The sequence below is a fragment of the Chelonoidis abingdonii genome, chromosome 7, assembly GCF_003597395.2.
Source record: "Chelonoidis abingdonii isolate Lonesome George chromosome 7, CheloAbing_2.0, whole genome shotgun sequence".
Classification (NCBI taxonomy): Eukaryota; Metazoa; Chordata; order Testudines; family Testudinidae; genus Chelonoidis; species Chelonoidis abingdonii.
This window is the reverse complement of record NC_133775.1, coordinates 68,892,406-68,912,426: the sequence shown is the minus strand read 5'-3', so window position 1 is coordinate 68,912,426 and position 20,021 is coordinate 68,892,406. Positions and strand designations below refer to the sequence as shown.

General features: G+C 48.0%; 1 protein-coding gene across 1 annotated transcript in view; it reads right to left on the bottom strand.

Annotated features, from left to right (window-relative positions):
* Positions 1–4,788, bottom strand: part of LOC116831151 (UDP-N-acetylhexosamine pyrophosphorylase) — a 90,733-nt gene extending 85,945 nt beyond the window's left edge. Inside the window, exons 1-2 of the mRNA XM_075067987.1 lie at positions 4,498–4,788; positions 1,128–1,319 (exon numbers count right to left, since the gene is read on the bottom strand). Of these exons, the coding sequence (XP_074924088.1) occupies positions 1,128–1,319; positions 4,498–4,665 (360 nt within the window). The 5' untranslated portion in view covers positions 4,666–4,788. The remainder of the gene's footprint in view (positions 1–1,127; positions 1,320–4,497) is intronic.
* Between the last annotated feature and the right edge of the window lie 15,233 nt (positions 4,789–20,021).

Genomic DNA, 20,021 nt, shown 5'->3' with positions numbered 1-20,021 from the left:
GTCAGCATTTCCTGGAGCTTTGAAAAGGGCTTTGCATGGCAGTCAAGTTCAAAACAGTGACCAGAGCGATCACAGCAGATATTATGGGATAGTGGGGGAGGCTAGTTCTGGTGATATAATGAACAGCAGCGTCTACACTAATGCTTTGTTGCTTTAAGTTTGCCACAAAAAGCTCTCTTCCTTTCGAGGAAGTTGTTTGATTTTATTACCAAAATTGAAGACTTTTGTTGCCAAATGTGGCATTGCCAAAAGTGTACACCTCCATTGTTTGGTCACCAAAAACTGCCTTTTGGCAACAAAACTCTGCACTTTAGACAAGACCCTAGGCTCCCAATACAGTCCTGGAGCCTTAGCACTTGCCCAGACATGTCCCGGTGAGCTTTGCTGAGTCACAGTGATCCAGTAAACCCCCATTGAGTGGACTTGGGCAACTGTCATTGAACTGAAAATCTCTTGATTGCAATTCCCCTGCTGATTACAACTGGGCATTCAATACTTCCTTTCTTTTCCAAAAACGCTTCCTACTATTTTTTTTCTTTTTGATCTAAACTCTGTAGTTTAAAATAGAGATTTCTCAGTCAAATATATTTCCTAGAAATCAGAGTATTTCAAGTAGAGTTAAGGCTGTGTTTGTTTCTTACTTCAATGGGACAATCAAAGTAGCATACCTCGTAGGAAGTGTCTAAAGTTTCAGGTTCATGGTGGGTATGGGAGAGGAATTTCCAGCTATATTACTTCCCAAACCTTTGGGAAAGCATATGAAAAATTATCAGCAATCTACTTTATTCTTTACCTACCCATTCACTGAACTGCAGCACTTTTAGGTTTGGCAGGACATATGAAAGAAAAAGATTACTATATTTTGTATCATACAATACATTTACCCATCCTGCAGTGTGAATTCAGGCCCCAAAGAGACATTCCCATCCTGTGGACAGGTGCAATTTTAGTGCTCCAGAACAGTAACTCCCAAGAAAGCTGAAGAAAGAACTAAAGGGATGGTTTCAATGCATTTTCTGGGCATTGGGAATATCATCATATAAGCAGGATAAAACAAGGGAGCACAAACTCCTCCAGCATGAACAATGACCCTGGATTTGGGAATCCGAAGAGCAGTTTTTCCTCACCTTCCATTCCTGCGATTGAACAGTATGTTTCAGTTTCATTCCTGAGAACATTTCCAGTAAAATGATTCCTAGACTCCACAGATCTACAGCAGAGGTACATTCCGTTTCACTCTGGAGCCCCGCCTGAGCCAGGCAGTTCTGCAGCTCTGCCTCTGGAGCCCGATACCCGTCTGTCTGAATATATTTCACATCCTAAGGAAGATGGAACATATAATATTAGAACTAGGATTCAGCTATTTCCCTCCCCCTGCCCCCTTACACCAGCTTCTAGAGTCCTTTCCAGATAGGCAGCTTAACAAAAGACTTGCTAAATCTCCAGGCATTAAACAGCCAGCCAAGTTTAGAAAGTTCAGTCTGTTTTGGTAGCCCAGCCAACAGTTTGGTGAGACACTTTGAGAGAGAACCACCTCCCAGTAGGAAAACTAGTGGCTCATTTTGACATCAATGATTTCTATTGGAGAAAAAAGTGAAAGGCAGAACACCAATATCAATGCAAGCAGTGTCATCCTCGACCAGTCCGATGATCCATCTGAACAGGTAACCAGTCTGCTGCCAAGGAGAATTCTAGATGCTTCAAAGTAAGATGTCAAGTCCCCATAACGCTCCTCCAAAAAACTAATATATAAGGACAGAGAGGACTTCTGGGCCTAGCTCATGATCAGCTTACATCATAGAGCACAGAGGACTGGTAATGGCTTCTGTTCAAATACTAATATTTTAAAGCTAAATCCTAAACAAACATCTGTAATATGCAGGCAAGGAACTTAAATACACTTTCCCCCAGCTCTCCTCTCCCCCCAGCAGTCAGAAAAAGCTGCAGCAATCAGTTCCTGTTCAGCAGCAACAGCGCTGCCTTTTGCTACTGAAGAGAAAGTAAAATGCCTGTTCAAAGAAGAGAGAGATGGCAGCAGAGGAAATAAAACTACATGCCCCCTTGCCTTTACAGGGCTGCTCAGGAGCATCATTTTAGAGTCAAGCCAGGGCATTAAAGCAGAAGAGGAGAGTTTGAAATTAAATGATCCAGGCAAAGTGTGGAGCCAGCCAACTTTACCAGGAACCCATTCAAAGAGAATTCATTTCAATTCAACTAGTTGACTGTACATCTCTTGCAGATTTATTCTCACAAAATGCCTTTTATCTAAAGGAGCCCAAAGTGGCTTGTAAACTTCAAACTGACATATGAGCTGTATAAAAGGATCGTGTCACCCACTTTAAGTGCAGAAATGTTTGAAGCAAAACACTGCCGAGGTTTAACCACCCAACTAAACAGCAGCTTAGGGCAGAAAGATAACACTGGCTAGCTAAGATCGAGAGGATATAGGCCAAATATAATTCCCAAATCTGGAATTTAGCCACCTCTGCCATCAGGAAGAGCCAAGATCACTGGTAACACAAGTGGTCGAGACTTCATTTTACCAGAGAACCTCTCTAAGAGCCCAGCATCCCCTAGCTTTAAGTGATAGAAAGGGGGATATTTTTATTTAAAAAGAGGAGAACCATGTCAAAGAGGCCCAAGAGTCAGAAGTGAAGAAGTTAAAAATCACAGACAAGCATCCCTCGTGGTCACAGAAGGCACTTACCACCTAAACAACAGTGGGACGAGGACAAGCCAGCTTCAGTCTGTTCTCATGGCAAGGCTCGAGGTTATTCAGGTCAGCCTGGATGGCTCCCAATACCAAAATCAGGAAATGCAGCCCAATAGAAAGGTCCAAATACAAGAAGCAAATTAGGATGGTTAAGAGGGAATTAGAGGAGCAAACACAAAGGGAAAACCTCAACACATTCTGCTAGGCAGAGTAACAAGTCACAAGCACAGTATGGCAGACAGCCAAAGGTCCCGAAAGCACTTCAGAGCAGATTGGCCATGCCACTAATTAAAATATGCTCATTAAAATCAGCTACTGTACCAGAGAGCTCAAAGGTAGCAAATCAAATGGATGACCTTGGCAATCACAGACAGTGAGCCTTGCTTTCAGTACCAGGCCAAGCGGCTGAAATAACTGAATCACAGAATGTCTAGATGAATAGGATACAAGAGGGACAAACCAGCACCACTTCTGAAAAAGAAAATCATGTCTGTCTTGTCTACTACAATTCTAAGTGAGTGTCAGCCACAAGGTGGATGAAAGAGAACCAGCTGACAGGCAATCTGGACTTCAAAACCCCTCTGACAGACCCCTCACAGGAGGCTATTAAGGAAACTAAGTAGTCCCGGATGAGAGGTAAATGAGTATCATATGTTAACCGTGAGATGTCCTACAGCTCCTTAGGAGGACTAGTGCTGTTTAACATGTGAATGATCCAGAAAAGGGGCTGCCTAGGAAGATGATGAGATTTACAGAAGACAACATGGTTTAAGTTAGCTGAGACAAGTAAAGCCTGAAGCACCAAAAGGGGTCTAACAGAGCTGGGTGAATAGAAGCTGCATGGTTTCAGATGAAAGTTGGTGTTGATAAATGCACAGTAATGCACATTGGGATAAACAATCTGAACTGTCCATACCCCGGGGGCAGGCATGGGTGGGCTCCATATTAATGCCAGGCATATGGAAAAGGAACCAGGGCATCCTTGCAAAGAGCTCAGTGAAAACCTCCTCCATGTGAAGCAGCAGCCAAAAGACAGAATGCAAGGATTCATTAATAGCATCACTCTATCTTGGGACAAATATAGCAGAAAACGAGGTCAAAAGATGGGTAAAAACTGAGTGACAGTGAGATTTTCATAGGAGGAGAGACTGAAAAGATGAGGGTTGTTAAGCAGGAGGTGAATCAGAAGGGACATAGGGTAATGGTCGTACATAAAACAAGGAATACTAGAGGAGAGCCTGTAGATTTATGAACCCATTTACCCTCTTGCACAATACAAGAACAATGGACTGTTAGTGAAACTGAAAAGCAACACATTTAAAAAAGGCATTTAAACCCAATGTTTAATCACCCTGAAGAACACACAGCCACAAGGCATCAAGAAACTAAGATCAAGAGAAGGATTAGACATTTACATGAATAATGGGAACATCTGCATCCAGTCAGATGAGATAGAATCTCATGTTCCAGGACACAGGCCATGCACTAGCTGTCTGGGCTTAGGAAGAAACTGACCATAGGAGCTGACAACTTCCTAGCTGCACCTTCCTCTGAAGCATCTGGTTATTGGCCACAATATGGACCATTGGTCCGACTGGATCTGCATTCCTACAGAGCTGGACCATTGGCTCAATAATGATCCACAGAGATGGGTAACCCCTAAAGAGTCACCAGCCCCTTGATGTTCCCAGCCAAGCAAATCCACACAGCTGCAGAGAGTTGACAGGAGCACAGCACAGTGACATGAAGCAGAATTAAGTGCTCCTATAAACAGTGTTCCAAACCTGATTCCCCTCTTTGAAGCTAAGCCCAAAGTCAATGAGTTTAAAGCACTCTTCCTCTGCACTCCACAGGATGTTGCGTGGCTTGAGGTCTGCATGCACATAGCCTTTGTGGTGAAGGAAAGACAGCGCTTCTAACACATCACGGGCACAGTGCTGGATCATCCACATGGAGCAACCCTGATGGCTGGAGTAGAGAAGCAGCTCTGACACACTGATGTCCAGCAGCTCCAGCAGGAGGCAGCGAGAAGGGCCATTTGCAGAGAAGTGGTTGGTGAACACGCCATACAGCGTCACTGGAATCAGATAAGGGCAAAGCTGGTGAATTCAAAGTGACTCCAAGTTGAGCATTAGACCCGTTCTGCTTCTCTTTAGATCAGTGAGGGAGTGTACAGAGGCTGAAAACAAAATGTGGTCAGCTGGGCCTGGAAATCCCCCAGCAGACAGGCCTCTGATGCCTGCCTCTCCCCTCACATGACACCTGCACTGCCGTGGTGGGGAGGGGAAGAGGGAACAAGCTGGTTTGGGAGCATACAGAACGAGCCTGCTAACCCTTTTCTTGCTACATTTGCACTGTGGACTCCAAGCAAGGAACAAGCAGATTAATCAAAACTCCTACTGGTTCTGCCAGAGGCTAGATGCACATGTCATCACTCTTCCCTTCCCCTGCCCAGCATGGGCACAGGGAGGCAGGGCTAGCAGCCTGCAGCAGCCATATAGGTGGCACCTGGTCTCAGGGCAGACCCCCCTCCACATCGATCTGCCAGATGCTGCAGAATGAAAAGCCCTAGAACACAGGAGGGTACAAAGCACCTCCCCCCAGCTTCAGATCCACTCTGGCCCAAAGCACAGCCTACCCACATGGGGGACCGGGGCTGGTAATTGGAGGTTGTGGGGTGGGCTGTCCTTGGTCTGACCTGATTACCACTGCGGCAGTGGGGGAGTTGTGCAGAGGACATTCCCATGCCCAGTGCTGCAGGGGGCTGGTTGGCAGCCCTAAGAGGTGACTCTGGCATAGTTCCTCAGGCTGCTGTGGGGAGCAGGTGTATCTAGTTCCCCAGGAAGGGGTCCCAGCCCATTTCCGACATTGCAGTGGGGGCCCCATCAGGATGTCACTGGGGCTGGGAGGGTGGTGTCCCCATCCTGGCTCAGGAGAGCTCCGGTTAGAGATGTTGCTGGGAGGGGCTGTGGGTCCCAACACAGCCTGGGGGAGGTCCCAGTTACCAAGAAGGCTAACTGCATTTTGGGCTGTATAAGTAGGGGCATTGCCAGTAGATCGAGGGACGTGATCATTCCCCTCTATTCGACATTGGTGAGGTGTCATCTGGAGTACTGTGTCCAGTTTTGGGCTTCGCACTACAAGGAGGATGTGGAAAAATTAGGAAGAGTCCAGTGGAGGGCAACAAAAATGATTAGGGGGCTGGAGCACAACTTATGAAGGAACTGGGAATGTTTAGTCTGCAGAAGAGAAGAATGAGAGGGGATTTGATAGCTGCTTTCAACTACCTGAAAGGGGGTTCCAAAGAGGATGGACCTACACTGTTCTCAGTGGAAGCATATGACAGAACAAGGAGTAATGGTCTCAAGTTGCAGTGGGGGAGGTCTAGGTTGGATATTAGAAAACACTATTTCACTAGGAGGGTGGTGAAGCACTAGAAGGGTACCAAGAGGAGAAGCAAGGGTGGATCATCCATTCCTTAGAGGTTTTTCAAGGCCGGCCATTGAAAAGCTGTGGCGGGAGATTTTAGCTGGTGTGGGTCACTGCTTTGAGCAGGGGATTGGACTTACGATAATCTCCTGACGCTCCCTTCCAACTCTAGATAATTCTCATAACACTAGAGAGGGGGATGGAGGCCAGGCCATGGTGAAAGGGGCAGAAGACAGGTCATCTACTGACTGCTGTGGAGGGGTCCGCTGGCTCCTGATGTTGAACAGTGGGGGTGTGTGGTGTCGTGTCGAGGGCGGGGGGGGGGTGTTTTGGAGGGGGCGGGGGGGTGGGGGGGGGGAGCTTGGTGGGAGATCCCAGGGAATGCTGGGGGAGTCTGGGTAACTTGTGTTGCGATGGTAGGGAGATCTCTGTCCCAGGGCAGTTGGGTCCTGGCTCCTGATACTGCAATGAAGGATCAAAGACAGGGGTGGTGAGGGGAGGAGATCAGATCTTGGTTATCGATGTTGCAGCGGCAGTCTCTATCTTGGGGAGGTCCTAGCCTATGCAGGTGGTCCCAGTTACATCATGCTGCAGTAAGAGGGGCCCCATTCCAATTACTGACATTATAGCTGGAGAGAGTGCGCTGCTGGCCTGGCGGTACAGAGTTGTGAGCTAGTGAGGAAGGGGGCCCTGGTTACCAATGTTGTTGGAGGGTTGTAGTCCCTGTTGTTATGGTGGGAGGGCCAGGCCTGGTGGGAGTACTGGCCCTGTCACCAATAGTGTGGTGGTGGTGGGGGGTGGGGGTGGGGGTTCCAGTCCAGTTGGACCAGCCCAATTACTGATGATGTAGCATGTGGAGAGGAGGATATGCTGTGGTGGTGCAGGAGGAAGGAGGGGGGCAGGGCTGGCAGAGGCCAGGGTCCCTATTACTGATGCTGTGGAGGGGCAGGGAGACGGGGGCCAGGGCTGATAGGGTCCAGGTCCCCGTTACTGATGCCGTAAGGGTGCAAGGAGAGAGAGGCCAGAGCTGGCAGGGTCCCTGTTACTGATGTTGCAGAGTGGGGTCAGGGAGTCCTGGTTACTGATGCTGTGGTAGACCTGGGGGGTTCTGGTTCATGAGGCAGTAAGGATCCCAGTTACTGATGCTGCAGTAGGGACAGGGGGTTGGGGGTTCTGTCTCGGAAGGTGGGGGTACCAGTTTGCAGTGTTGTGGAGAGACTGGAGTGTTGGGGTCCTGAATCCTGATCACTGATGTTATGGGGGGGGGGAATGGGGGTCCTCTCCTAGCTCTGTCCTGGTTACTGGGGGTGGGAGTAGGGGGCCCAGGAGGACCAGCAGGGGTCCTGATTACCAGTTTTACATAGGGTCCCAGCTGGAGGTGTTGGGGGTCGAGTCCCAGCCCAGTTACTGAAGTTGTAGCGGTGGGAGTACAGGGGGGTCCTGGCCAGGTCATGGCATAGTCCCAGATGTTGCAGGGATTAGGAGGAGTGGTCCTGGCTGGTCTTAGTTATTGGGGTGGGGGAAAGTGTGTATGTGGGGGGCGGGGGTCCAGGTTGTGGGATGCAGGGTCCTGGTTACAAATGTCAGGGGATAGTGCAGGGGGTCCCAGTCCAGGCATGTAGGAGGCCCCGGGTGGTCCCAGTTACCCATGCTGTGTGGGTGATCTTGGTTATGGATGTTGTGGGAAGGGTCATGACCATGGAGGCCTGACTTGTAGGCAGTGCCAAGGGTCCTGATTACTGGAGGGTGTGTGTGTGTGTGTGTGCGCACGTGCGCGCACACACCTAGGGGGTCAGAGGATCCCATTACCAATGTTGCCGGGGGTAGGATAGGCGGGTTGTGGGGTGGGAACCTGGTTACCAATGTTGCAGCGGGGATGGGGTACAGTATGGTCTAACACAGGGGCATAGGGAGGAAGATTAAGGGTGTCCCAACTGGTCCCAGTTACCGATGTTGCCAGGAAGTCCTGGCTGGAGGGCACAGGGGTTCCCAGTTGGTCCACTTATGAGGTCTTGGAGGGGGTAGGAGGTCCTGATGACTGCTATTAGAGGAACAGTGAGTCTAGGCCTGGGCATGCAGGAGGCTCCAGCTGGTCCTGGCCCCTATGGTGGGGTCCTGGCCCAGAGAATGCAGGGTGGGCCCTGGTTACAGATGCTGGGGGGATGACAGGGGTCCCACCAAGTAGCACAAGAGGGTGTTCTGCTTACTGATGTTACAAGAGGGGAAGAGTTGCTGATCCAGCCCCCAACACAGGGACAGTCCCAGGCCACAGGTTCCTTTACTGATGGGTGTGGGGGTGCTCCCAGTTACATGTTGCAGGGATGTGCTGGGTGTCCTGACCAGTGCCAGCTAGCAACACTGCTGGGAGACCTGGGGGAGAGGGGGGGTGTCCTTATTACTGATACTGTGCAGGGTCCCGGGGGGCCAATCCTGGCCAGGGGGGATCCAGTTACCGATGTTGCCAGGGGGATGGGAGGGTGGGGGTCCTGTTACTGATGTTGTTGGGAGGGAAGGGTAGGGTCAGAGGGGCCCCGTTACCAATGTTGCTGAGGGGGGTAGCGTGGGAGGTCCCGCTACCGACGTTGTTGGGGGAGGGGGAGGGTAAGGGGTTCCCTTATCGATGATGTTGGGGGGGAGGGTCCCATTACAGATGTTGCCAGGGGGAAGGGGTGGAGGAGGGGTCCTGTTACCATGTTGCTGGGGGGAAGGGAAAGTGGGAGGTGTCCAATTACCAGTGTTGCTGCAGGGGATGGGGGGAGGGGGAAACAACATAAAACAAAACAAGCTATTGAAACTGAAGATAGTCCAACCTGAAAGAAAAGGCCCCTCCACTTATTGGCATGACCTGGAGTACCTCCACTGCAGAAAGGACTTGTGGAAGTCTGATTTGGAACTTACTTTATCAATTCATTATTTTAACCCATGGTTAATGTCTTTGTAAGTAATGTTTCCACTTCCATGAGAGCCTTTTGTACCCTTTTCCTACAGATCTACAGTATTTCATCTGTCTCTGCATTACTTATACACACACTTTCCTTCTCCACATCATATAACAGTATCCCGCTACAGTCTTGATGACTATAGAAAGAAAAGCCTTTTGACAGGCAAATTCCTTTTGTTTGGGAAAATACAGCAAATAATTTCTCTCCCCAAGGTGCCCAGCAATTCCAATTGGTGAAAGAAAACACCAGGCAAAAGATTTCTCTTGAACAATTAAAGTTCTGGGTCCCCCAAATCCCCTGTTTGATGCATGAATATCATACTTTCTAACATACAAGAATCAGGACTTCAGGATACTTCCCACATAGGACACTGCTCAAATTTCTGTTGTGTGTTCTCATCACCTCAAATGAAAAACAACATTTTTAAATAAAGCCATGTTCTGTTTTTTCCTTAAAATTTTGTCTTCCTTATTTTCACCTGTTTCTAATCATAGTAGTTAGAGATCTTTTCTAACTGATTATACACTTTGTCCCTTTGCCAGTGCAGGAAAAACTGATCTTCCCCAAGCCCTCATAATATAAGAATAAAAAACATATATTCACATTCCTCCAATCTTATAGGTTTTTTTTTTTAAACATGCAAGAACTCAGTGATATTCAATGGAATTCAGCTGTAAGAAAGGAAAATCCCTGTAGGATATGAGAAATTTTAAAGCTACAGCTGTACAGTGGCCACCAAACAGTCCTTTCCTACACTGAAAATAAGAAATAAAAGTAAATGTGCTAATTCTATGGCTTTTGTTGGTGATGATGAAAGTGTAATGGCAACCACTGTATTGGCTATTGCACTGACATTACTCTTGACTTTAGCCAGAAGATGAAACAGATCTCTGTTCAAAAACCAGCTTATTCCCCTTTTTTCCAGGTGGATCACCATTTAAGCAGTCCTTTTTACATTTTCTGAGCTCAGTTTGCCTTTTCCACATCCATCCAAATCCATATAAAGTGGAACACCAACACTTTCCACTCTTTTCCTCTTCCTGCATTTGCAGCATAATCCCAGTGTCTCTTTTCTCACTCAAATTCACACCTTCGAGTACTAGTGCCAGTTTTGGGTCCCCCCACTAGACAGAAGGATGTGGACAAATTGGAGAGAGTCCCAGCAAGAGGGACAACGAAAATTAGGGGCTGAGGCACACATGACTTATGAGGAGTGGCTGAGGGGACCTGTGTTTTATTTAGTCTGCAGATTTGATAGCAGCCTTTCAACTACCTGAGGGGGGGGTTCCAAAGAGAATGGAGCTAGACAGTTTTCAGTGGTGGCAGATGACAGAACAAGAAGCAATGGTCTCAAGTTGCATTGGGGGACGTCTAGGCTGGATATTAGGAAACTCTATTTCACTAAGAGGGGGGTGAAGCACTGGAATGGGTTACCTAGGCAGGTGGTGAAATCTCCATCCTTAGAGGTTTTTAAGGCCCGCTTTAACAAAGCCGTGACTGGGATGATTTAGTTGGGGATTGGTCCTGTTTTGAGCAGGGGATTGGACTAGATGACCTCCTGAGATCTCTTCCAACTCTAATATTCTATACCCCCATACCCTGAAGTCCATGTACATACCTATATCCCTCAATAAAGCCCCGATACCTTCAAGTCTCTATATCTCCTATAATGCCCATTGGCCCCCATATACCCCAATACTCCATAGCTCCTGTCTCCCTTTATACCTCCTATAATCTCTGTATTCCCTAGACTTCCCATAAGCCTCATACTTGCTATGCACTTCAATATCTATCCTATACTACCTCCCTTCAGGTCCCTATACCTCACACTATCCTATAACCCCACCTACACTTATGCCACCCTAGAACCCCCATACCTGCTACACTACTCATAGGTCTCTATAAACCCCAATACTCTTTTGCCCTCATCCATCCCTATGCTCGTCTGTAATTCCCATATCCACTGTGCCTCCAGAGACTCCTATGTTGCCAATTCTGATAATCGTGTTTCTTAAGGCCTTAGGTTCTGGAAGCCTGTCATTTGGGAAGAGTGTCAACTTTAATTTAAAAAATAAGTTTCGAGCCTTCCAGGTGGTGGAGAAATGTTTGAAAACATAACCTGAGCGATCCTTAAAGACTCAGAAATCTTCACACCAAGAAAAGGAGCCCAACACTGATTTCTTTTAAATATCATAATTTTTAACCAATCTCATGATTTTTTGGTACCCAACTCACTATTTTGAAATGGATCAGGTTGGCAATACTGTCTATTCTATATTTATTGAACATGCAGTTGTCTACTTTGCTGAACTGGGTGAAAACTAGTGATCTGTTTGTGTGTGAGAGACAGAGAGAGTTTGGGGAGCTGCTGTATATTCCCCCATCCCCAACACAACACCACCCACAGGATTTGAAGGCAATGGGGCAACTCATGTGAAGTGAAGCTTGGGATCGAGGCCTCAGTGAGGGTCTGTTGTTGTTAGTCTGACATATCTAAGCACCCTAACTCACATATGCAGGTTTGAACTCAACAGCAAAGCTGGATCTGAGGCATTTCTCCCCCTCCCCCTGCCCAAGAGGACATCTTGTCAGAGATGTGTGCGTGTGTAGAGTGTGATGCACTTCTCTCTGGAGCAAGGAGTGGGCATATCCAGCACCATCAATGCCCAGTGACAGTGCCCAGGCAATTGGTTACACAGGCACTTCCTATCTGTGTCTGTAACACAGTTTTGTGTGTAAAAACCAGTTACCTACCTTCCGTAACTGTGGTTCTTCTAGATGTATTGCTCATGTCAATTCCATGCTGAGTGTGTGTGCAGTGCTCCACTGCTGCTGGAGATTTTTCCCCAAGGGGTATCCATAGGGCTGGTTCTGGCAAACCCCTGGAGGCTTGCACTCATGCATTAGTATAAGGGGCACCTCCAGCCCTGCACCCTCTCAGTTCCTTCTTGCCACCACCTCCTATGGCGAGGTAGGAGGGCGGATCTTGGAATGGACATTAGCAACACATCTCGAAGAACAACAGTTACGAGAGGTATGTAACCATTTTTTCTTCTTCGAGTGCTTGCTCATATCGATTCCATGCTAGATGACTCACAAACAGAACCCTCGAGGTGGGCTCCGAGTTCACAGACGTGCAGCTTGCAACACTGCTCTGACAAATCTGGCATAATCTCTGGCCTGTTGGGTGATGGTGTAGTGTGATGCAAACATATGCGCTGATAACCAAGTTGCGGCCCTACAGATGTCTTGTATTGGTACACGTGCCAGGAAGGCCACTGAGGATGCCTGAGCTCTTGTGGAATGTGTCTTTATAATGATCGGAGGCGGGGACCCCTTTTTTTGTAGCAGGCTCAGATACAGTCTGTGATCCAGGAGGAGATCCTCTGGGCTGACACTGGAAGGCCCTTCATCCTGTTTGCTACTGCAACAAAAACCTGTATTGATTTGTGACAGGGTCTTGTCCTGTCAATATAAAAGGCTATGGCCCTTCTTACATCCAGAGAATGCAGACACCATTCTTCTGACTTCTGTGGTTTCAGGCAGAAGACTGGCAGAAAGATATCCTGTTTGATGTGAAATTGTGACACCACCTTGGGCAAAAAGGCTGGGTGGAGACACAGCCAGACCTTGTCCTTGAAGAAGGTGGTATAAGGGGGTTCAGAGGTTAAAGCCTGAAGCTCAGAAACCCTTCTTGCCAAAGTGATCGCCACCAGGAAAGGGACCTTCTAGGGGAGCAGCAGAAAGGAGCATGATGCTGAAGGCTCAAAAGATGATTTGGTGAGCCTAGACAGCACCAGATGCAAGTCTCAAATTGGCATGCGGGCACAAACCTGCAAATAGAGCCTTTCCAGCCCTTTGATAAATCTGCCCATCATTTCCTGTGTGAAGACCAACCTGCCATGAATCGGGGGATGGAACACTGATATTGTCACCAAGTGGACTTTTATAGATGACAGTGACAGGCCTTGGAGCTTTAGTTGGAGAAGGTACTCTTGGATGGATGCAATGATGTCTGCAACGGAGAAAGACCCCACTCAACTGTCCAGCACAAGAAGCGTTTCCACTTAGCTAAGTAGGTCGCCCTGATAGCAGGTTGTCTACTACCTATCAAGACCTGCTGCACCTGCTCAAAACACACTCACCCCTCCAGATTCAGCCATGCAGCAGCCCTGCGAGGTTCAGATGGAGGTGCCATCCTTGATCCTGTGAGATTAAGGCCGGTCTGAGTAGGAGAGTCCACAGGACTGCAACTGTAAGGTCCAGGATCATGCTGAACCAATGCTGGCAAGGCCACGCCGGAGCGATCAGGATGACTTTTGCCTTGTCCGCTTTTATCTTCAGGAGCACCTTGTGAACCAGAGGAACTGGTGGAAAAGCGTACAGCAGGCCATCTGACTATGGATGGAGGAAGGCATTGGATGGTGTGCCCCTGCCCAGACTGAGTCTCAAGCCAAAGAGGTGACACTTCTTGTTCTCTGCTGTGGCGAACAGATCCACCTGGGGAGTCCCCAACTGCTGGATTATCTCCAGGTGGAGAGACCACTTGTGGTGAGAGGAGAAGGACCTGCTGAGGCAGTTTGCTTGAACAGATTCCCCTGGGAGGTGCATGGCCTCTATGTGGATGGAATGGGTGACGTTGCACTCCATATGCTTTATGGAAATACTCTTTATGAATATGACATAACTAGAATATGCTTTACGCTAAATACCCCTTGTATGGTGTCATTAGAAACCTTGTAATTTACTAAGTGTGTTCATTTTATTTGTTTGCATGTATTACTTCTGTATTTGGAGTTAGGAGAATAAGATATAAACTTGTATCACTGATGTAAATATATTAAGTGGAGCCCATTAAGGGTGCTCCAGAAACAATCAGTTGTAAATGGCTGTAGTCACTTGAAAGCCTTCCTGTGTACATGTGGGCCAGCCCATGGGGAATGCAGACTAGAAGTCTTAAAGTGACATGTGACCATGTCACCTGATAATGAAATCCATCTTAAATCTGGTATTTTTCCAATGAGAAGGAGGGATGGGGACCCAGAGAGACCAAAACCTCCCGCCTTGTGCCAAAGCTATAAAAGGGGGTGGAACAGGACAAAAGAGGCTTCCAGTCATGAGAAAATCCCTGCTTACCACCTGAAATGTCTGCTGGACCTAAGAAGGACTGTACCAGGGCCCAGACTAAGGCCTGGTCTACACTACGCGTTTATACCGATTTTAGCAGAGTTAAACCGATTTAATGCTGCACCCGTCCACACAACGAGGCCCTTTATATTGATATAAAGGGCTCTTTAAACTGGTTTCTGTACTCCTCCCCAATGAGAGGAGTAGCGCTGAAATCGGTATTACCATATCGGATTAGGGTTAGTGTGGCCACAAATCGATGGTATTGGCCTCTGGGCGGTATCCCACAGAGCACCACTGTGACCGCTCTGGACAGCAATCTGAACTCGGATGCACTGGCCAGGTAGACAGGAAAAGTCCCGCGAACTTTTGAATTTCATTTCCTGTTTGGCCAGCATGGAGAGCTCACCAGCACAGGTAACAATGCGTTCCTGGATCGGAAAGAGCGTCCAGGAATCGGGACCGCATGGACGTACTGGATCTGATCGCTATATGGGGAGAAGGATTCTGTGCTAACAGAACTCCGTTCCAAAGACAAATGAAAAAATTTGAAAATTTTCAAGGCATGATGGAAAAGGCCACACCAGGGACTCAGTGCAGTGCAGAGTGAATTAAGGAGCTCACAAGCCTACCAGAAAAAAGAAGCAAACAGAGGTCCAAGGCAGGGCCGAAACATGCCGCTTCTATGCTGAGCTGCATGCAATTCTGGGGGTCTGCCACCATCCCCACCCCTGTTGGGGATTCCGAGGTGGGGTGGTAATCTCAGCATGGCTAGGATTCTGCGGACGGGAAGAATGAGGAGGAGGAAGAGGAGAAGAGCTTGCAGAGAGCACACAGCACTCCATTCTACCCACAGCCAGCAGTTTTTCTACACATGGAATTACCCTCCCAGCCTCCCAAGCAGTAGCCCAGACAATTAAGCCATGAAGCGATCTCTGGTGTGTAGCTTTGTTAAATATAAACTGGTTTAAAGCAAGCATTTTTAATGATTGATTTGCCCTGGGACTGGGATGCATTCGCAGCCAGTACAGTTACTGGAAAAGTTTGTTAACATGTCTGGGATGGAGTGGAAATCCTCCAGGGACATCTCCATGAAGCTCTCTGGAGGTACTCCAAAGCCTTTGCAGAAGGTTTCTGGACAAGCAGCTTATTCCGTCCACCATGGTAGGACACTTGACACACCGCATGGTAGCAAGTTCTGGTATTGTTGCATGACAAAGCCTAGCTAGCCTAGCGTATGGTTCTGATGATTGCTGGCATTCAAGCGAATCCGTTCTTTATCTCGCTGTGTTATCCTCAGGAGAGTGATATCGTTCATGGTATCTGGTTGAAATTCAGGAATTAATTAGGGACAGAGATGGCATTCCTACTGGCCTGTTTGCCTGCTGCTTAAAAGAAATCCTTCCTGCAGGTAGCCAACGGCGGAGGGGAGGGGGGTAATGGCGCTGAGCTTTCGGTTGGCTAGCAGAGATCTTCCCTGCTACCAGCCACGCGTGTGGGGGAGGGAAGGGAGGTGATAGCATGATCTTCATGATACCAAGCCACACGTGGGGGAGGGGTAAGCGATCTCCCAGAGATTGGATGGGGAGTGTTTCTGCACTGCATGTTAACAGGAAAGAAGCAGCATGAAGGGCTTGCTTGGTATTTGGAAAGGAAGGCACTGTGTATGAAGAGCTGCAGAAGCTGAAAGACAATGGCTTCCATGGCCGATGCAAGCTGAATTGCTGCCTGGACCTGCGTCTGTGAGATCTCAACACAGAGCCGCAGGCACTCAATATTAAGATGCAAAATGCAACCTTGTAGTGAAATCAAATGTGCTATGTAAGGTGAATAGTGTTGTTCACTGTGAAAGAGTAAACCATTGTTCTGTAAATGTATCTTTTAAAATATCTCTCCCTTTTTTACCTCCTCATGCAGCTGCAAATTTTTCAACCCCTACTCCATCCGAAGGCTATCTCAGATAGGCGAGAAAAAAAGACCGAGACGAAGTTTTCGGAATCATGGAAGTAACCACAATGAAAGATTATCTGAATGAGTGGAGGATGTGTATCAATATAAAGGAAGATGCCAGTAAACGTGAGCAGGAGGGCAGCTCGAGAGTGTGAGAGTGGCGCCAAGAGAGATCAGAAGATGTGCGGAAAGATGGCGGTGGCGGGATGCAACGCTGGGCTGCTGTGTGTTCAAACTGCATCTTCCGACGTCTGGTGGAGCTTCAAGAACAGCAGCAGGGTCAAGAGTGCCACTGCAGCCTTGTGTAACCACCTCACCATTCACCATGTTCCATATCTCCTCCCAGACGTGGTAAGAACGGTGGGGAGGCTTCGTGCACCCGCTCCATCACCCCTATGGACAGCCCAACCAAAAGGCTGTCATTCTTTGAAATATTTTAGTGGCCTTTCTTCCCTCTATCCTCCTCCACACACACCTGGATACCTTGTCAGTTCTCTCTCTTTTATAATGAGCTTTTTAATAAAGAATACATATTTTTTAACGCATAGTGACTTTATTCTTAAGCAACTGTAATCAAAGGGGAAGTGTGGTTGCTTACAGGAATGAGTCTAATCAAGGGGGGTTCTCAAGGGAACAAACAAACAGTCACATCGTACTCTGGCTCTGAAGACTCGTTTCAAGCTTCTGATAGTGCACCGCTTCGTGTGTGCTACTTGCTAACGCTCTGGTGTATGGCTGCCATAAGCGTTGGCCAGGTGATATTGCCTCCCTCCACACTGCGCTTACTCTACAGAGACTGTGGACGCACCAGCAAGCACAATACAAAGGGGACATTGGTTTGGCTGTGGCTTGGTGAGTCAGAAACGTGCACGCAAGCGCCCTTTAACGGCCAAATGCGCTTTCTACCACCATGTCTGCACTTGCTCCTAGTTGACAGACTCCTGCATCTACTGTCCAGCTGCCTGTGTATGGCTTACATGAGCCAATGGCGATCAGGGGAGGCTAGGGGTCACCAGGATAAACTACAGGCATTTCAACATCCCCACATGTTATTTTCTGGTCTGGGAAGTAATTCCCTTGCAGCAGCCTTAACAGAGTAGTTTCTGAGACTGTACGTATGACCCTTCCTGGCATCCCATTGGTTGTTGGATGAATGTCCCTTGTGATCCACCAGTGCTTGCACCACCATTGAAAAGTACCCTTGCGATTTACGTACTGGGTGCCCTGGTGCTCCGGTGCCAAGATAGGGATATGGGTTCCATCCTCGCCCCCCCCCCCCCCCAGTTACGGAATCCCATTGTAGCAAAGCTATCCACTATGACTGCACGTTTCCCAGAGTCACAACCTTTTGGTAGCAGCAGCTTAAGTTGATTCTTGTTCTTTTGCGTCACAGCGGCCCCACAGAAGATTTTCCCACTCCAAACTGATTCCCGACTGACCGTAGCTGTCTGGCATTGCAAGCTTCCAGAGGGCTCTGCCACTCGCTTCTCAACTGTGAGGGCTTGCTTCATCTTGGTATTCTGGTGTTTCAGGGCAGGGAAAGCAAATCACAAAGTTTCATGAAAGTGCTTACGCATGCGAAAGTTTGTGCCACTGCGATCGTCCCACACCTGCAAACTATGCGGTGCCCACCAGCTGTGCTTGTTTCCGGGCCCACAAAATCGGCGTTCAATGCTAGAACTCTGCGCATTCCAGCAGGATCTCCAAAGCGCAGGGCCCGCACGTTTGAGAGAATTCTGTGTCCATTTCCTCATTACTTCGTTGTCGCTCTGCCGTAGCCGCCTCTCCTTAGCCTGGCTTTGCAGGTCCCAGTTCAGCATAGACTACATGAGAATCCGACGTGAGTGCTTTACAATGTTCCCGATTGCAGTCTTGATCTGAGCAGGGTCCATGTTGTTGTACTTTGGCGTTTGCACAGTTCACCCAGGAAAAAGGCGCGAAAATGGTTGTCTGCGGCTTTCACGGAGGGAGGGGTGAGGCTGTACCCAGCATCACCCGCACAAATGTTTTTGCCCCATCAGAGCACTGGTATCTAACCCAGAATTCCAATGGGAGGGGGAGACTGCGGGAACTATGGGATAGCTACGGAATAGCTACCCACAGTGCAATGCTCTGGAAAACGACGCAAGCCTCGGTACATGGACGCATACCACCGAATTAATGTGCTTAGTGTGGCCGCGTGCACTCGACTTTATACAATCTGTTTTACAAAACCAGTTTATGTAAAATCAGAATAATCCCGTAGTGTAGATGTACCCTAAGAAGGAGTCTAGTCTGTGAAAGAAGCTTATTGGAACATCTCTGAGGATGAGATATTATCTGTAATCAGTTTCTTTATGTATTAGGCTTACACTACTATGTTTAATTTTATTTTGCTTTGTGACTTACTGTGTTCTCTCTGTTATTACTTGAAACCACTTAAATCCTACTTTTTATACTTAATAAAATCACTTTGTTTATTAATTAACCTAGAGTAAGTGATTAATACCCAGGGGAGTAAACAGCTGTGCATATCTCTCTATCAGTGTTAAAGAGGGTGGACAATTTATGAATTTACCCAGCATAAGCATTATACAGAGTAAAATCGATTTATTTGGGGTTTGGATCTCATTGGGAACTGCATGTATGGGTGCTGGAGCAGTAACCTGCTAAGCTGTTTTTGCTTAAAGTCTGCAGCTTTGGGGTGTGGTCCAGACCCTGAGTCTGTGTTGCAGCAGGCTAGCATGTCTGGCTCAACAAGGCAGGGTTCTGGAGTCCCAAGCTGGCAGGGAAAACAGGTTCAGAAGTAATTTCATCACATCAGATGACAGTCCCAAGGGGATCCCTGTGACCAAACGTGTCACAGAATGCTTCACACAGAAGTTCCCTTGCCCGAGGGCTTCCTTACAAAGGACACTGGAGCAGGCCCCTCCTTGCTTGTTGACACAAAACATCGCTGCTATATTGTCCGTCAACACTTGCACTGCAAGCTTGGGGAGGAACACCTCGCATACCAAGTGGATTGCCCTGAGCGCCTTCACATCTATATGGAGAGGCATCTTGTCTCTCGCCCAGAGACTCTGAGTCCTGAGGTTGCTGAGGTGGGCTCCCCACTCCAGCTCTGACATGCAGCATTATCGCAGGCTGCGGGGTCTTGAAGGGCACAGCTGAGAGGACTGACACTTGGTCCAGTCACCACAGCAGGAAGCTAGGACTGACCTTGGGATAGTGAGGATCAAACTTGGTGAACAGAGTGAGGCAAGTCACTTCTGGAGCTGTCTGAGGTGCAGGTGCATGTGTCGCACGACATAAGTACATGCCGCCATGTGGCCCAGAAGCTGCAGACATCCTGGACAGTCATCAGCAGGTGAGATAACAGCAGAGATCAAGTCTGTGATGGCTTTGAACCTGGCTTCTGGGAGGAATGCCTGGGCTTGAGAGGCTTTGAGCATGGCTCCTATAAATTCTATCCTTTGCACTGGGATCAATGTCGACTTTTGCTCATTTATGAGAAGACCCAGAGATCTACAGGTGGTCATTGCCACCGAGATGCTGTTCTGAACTTGGTCCATCAAGCAGCCTTTTATCAGCTAGTCACTGAAGTATGGGAAAATCTGTATTCCTCTGCGTCTAAGGAAGGCAGCAACCACTGCCATACACTTCATGAAGACTCTTGGAGCTGCTGCTGATAGTCTGAAGCAGAGCACCATAAATTGATAGTGTTTGTGACCCACCACGAACCTGAGGAATGTCCTGTAAGAGGACTAACTAACAATGAGAAACGATCCTACACTAAACTGTAACAACAACTACTAACAATGATTTACAGTGAGAATCAGGAAAAACCACTAGAGGTTTGCTGAAGTGAAAGCAATGTTCCA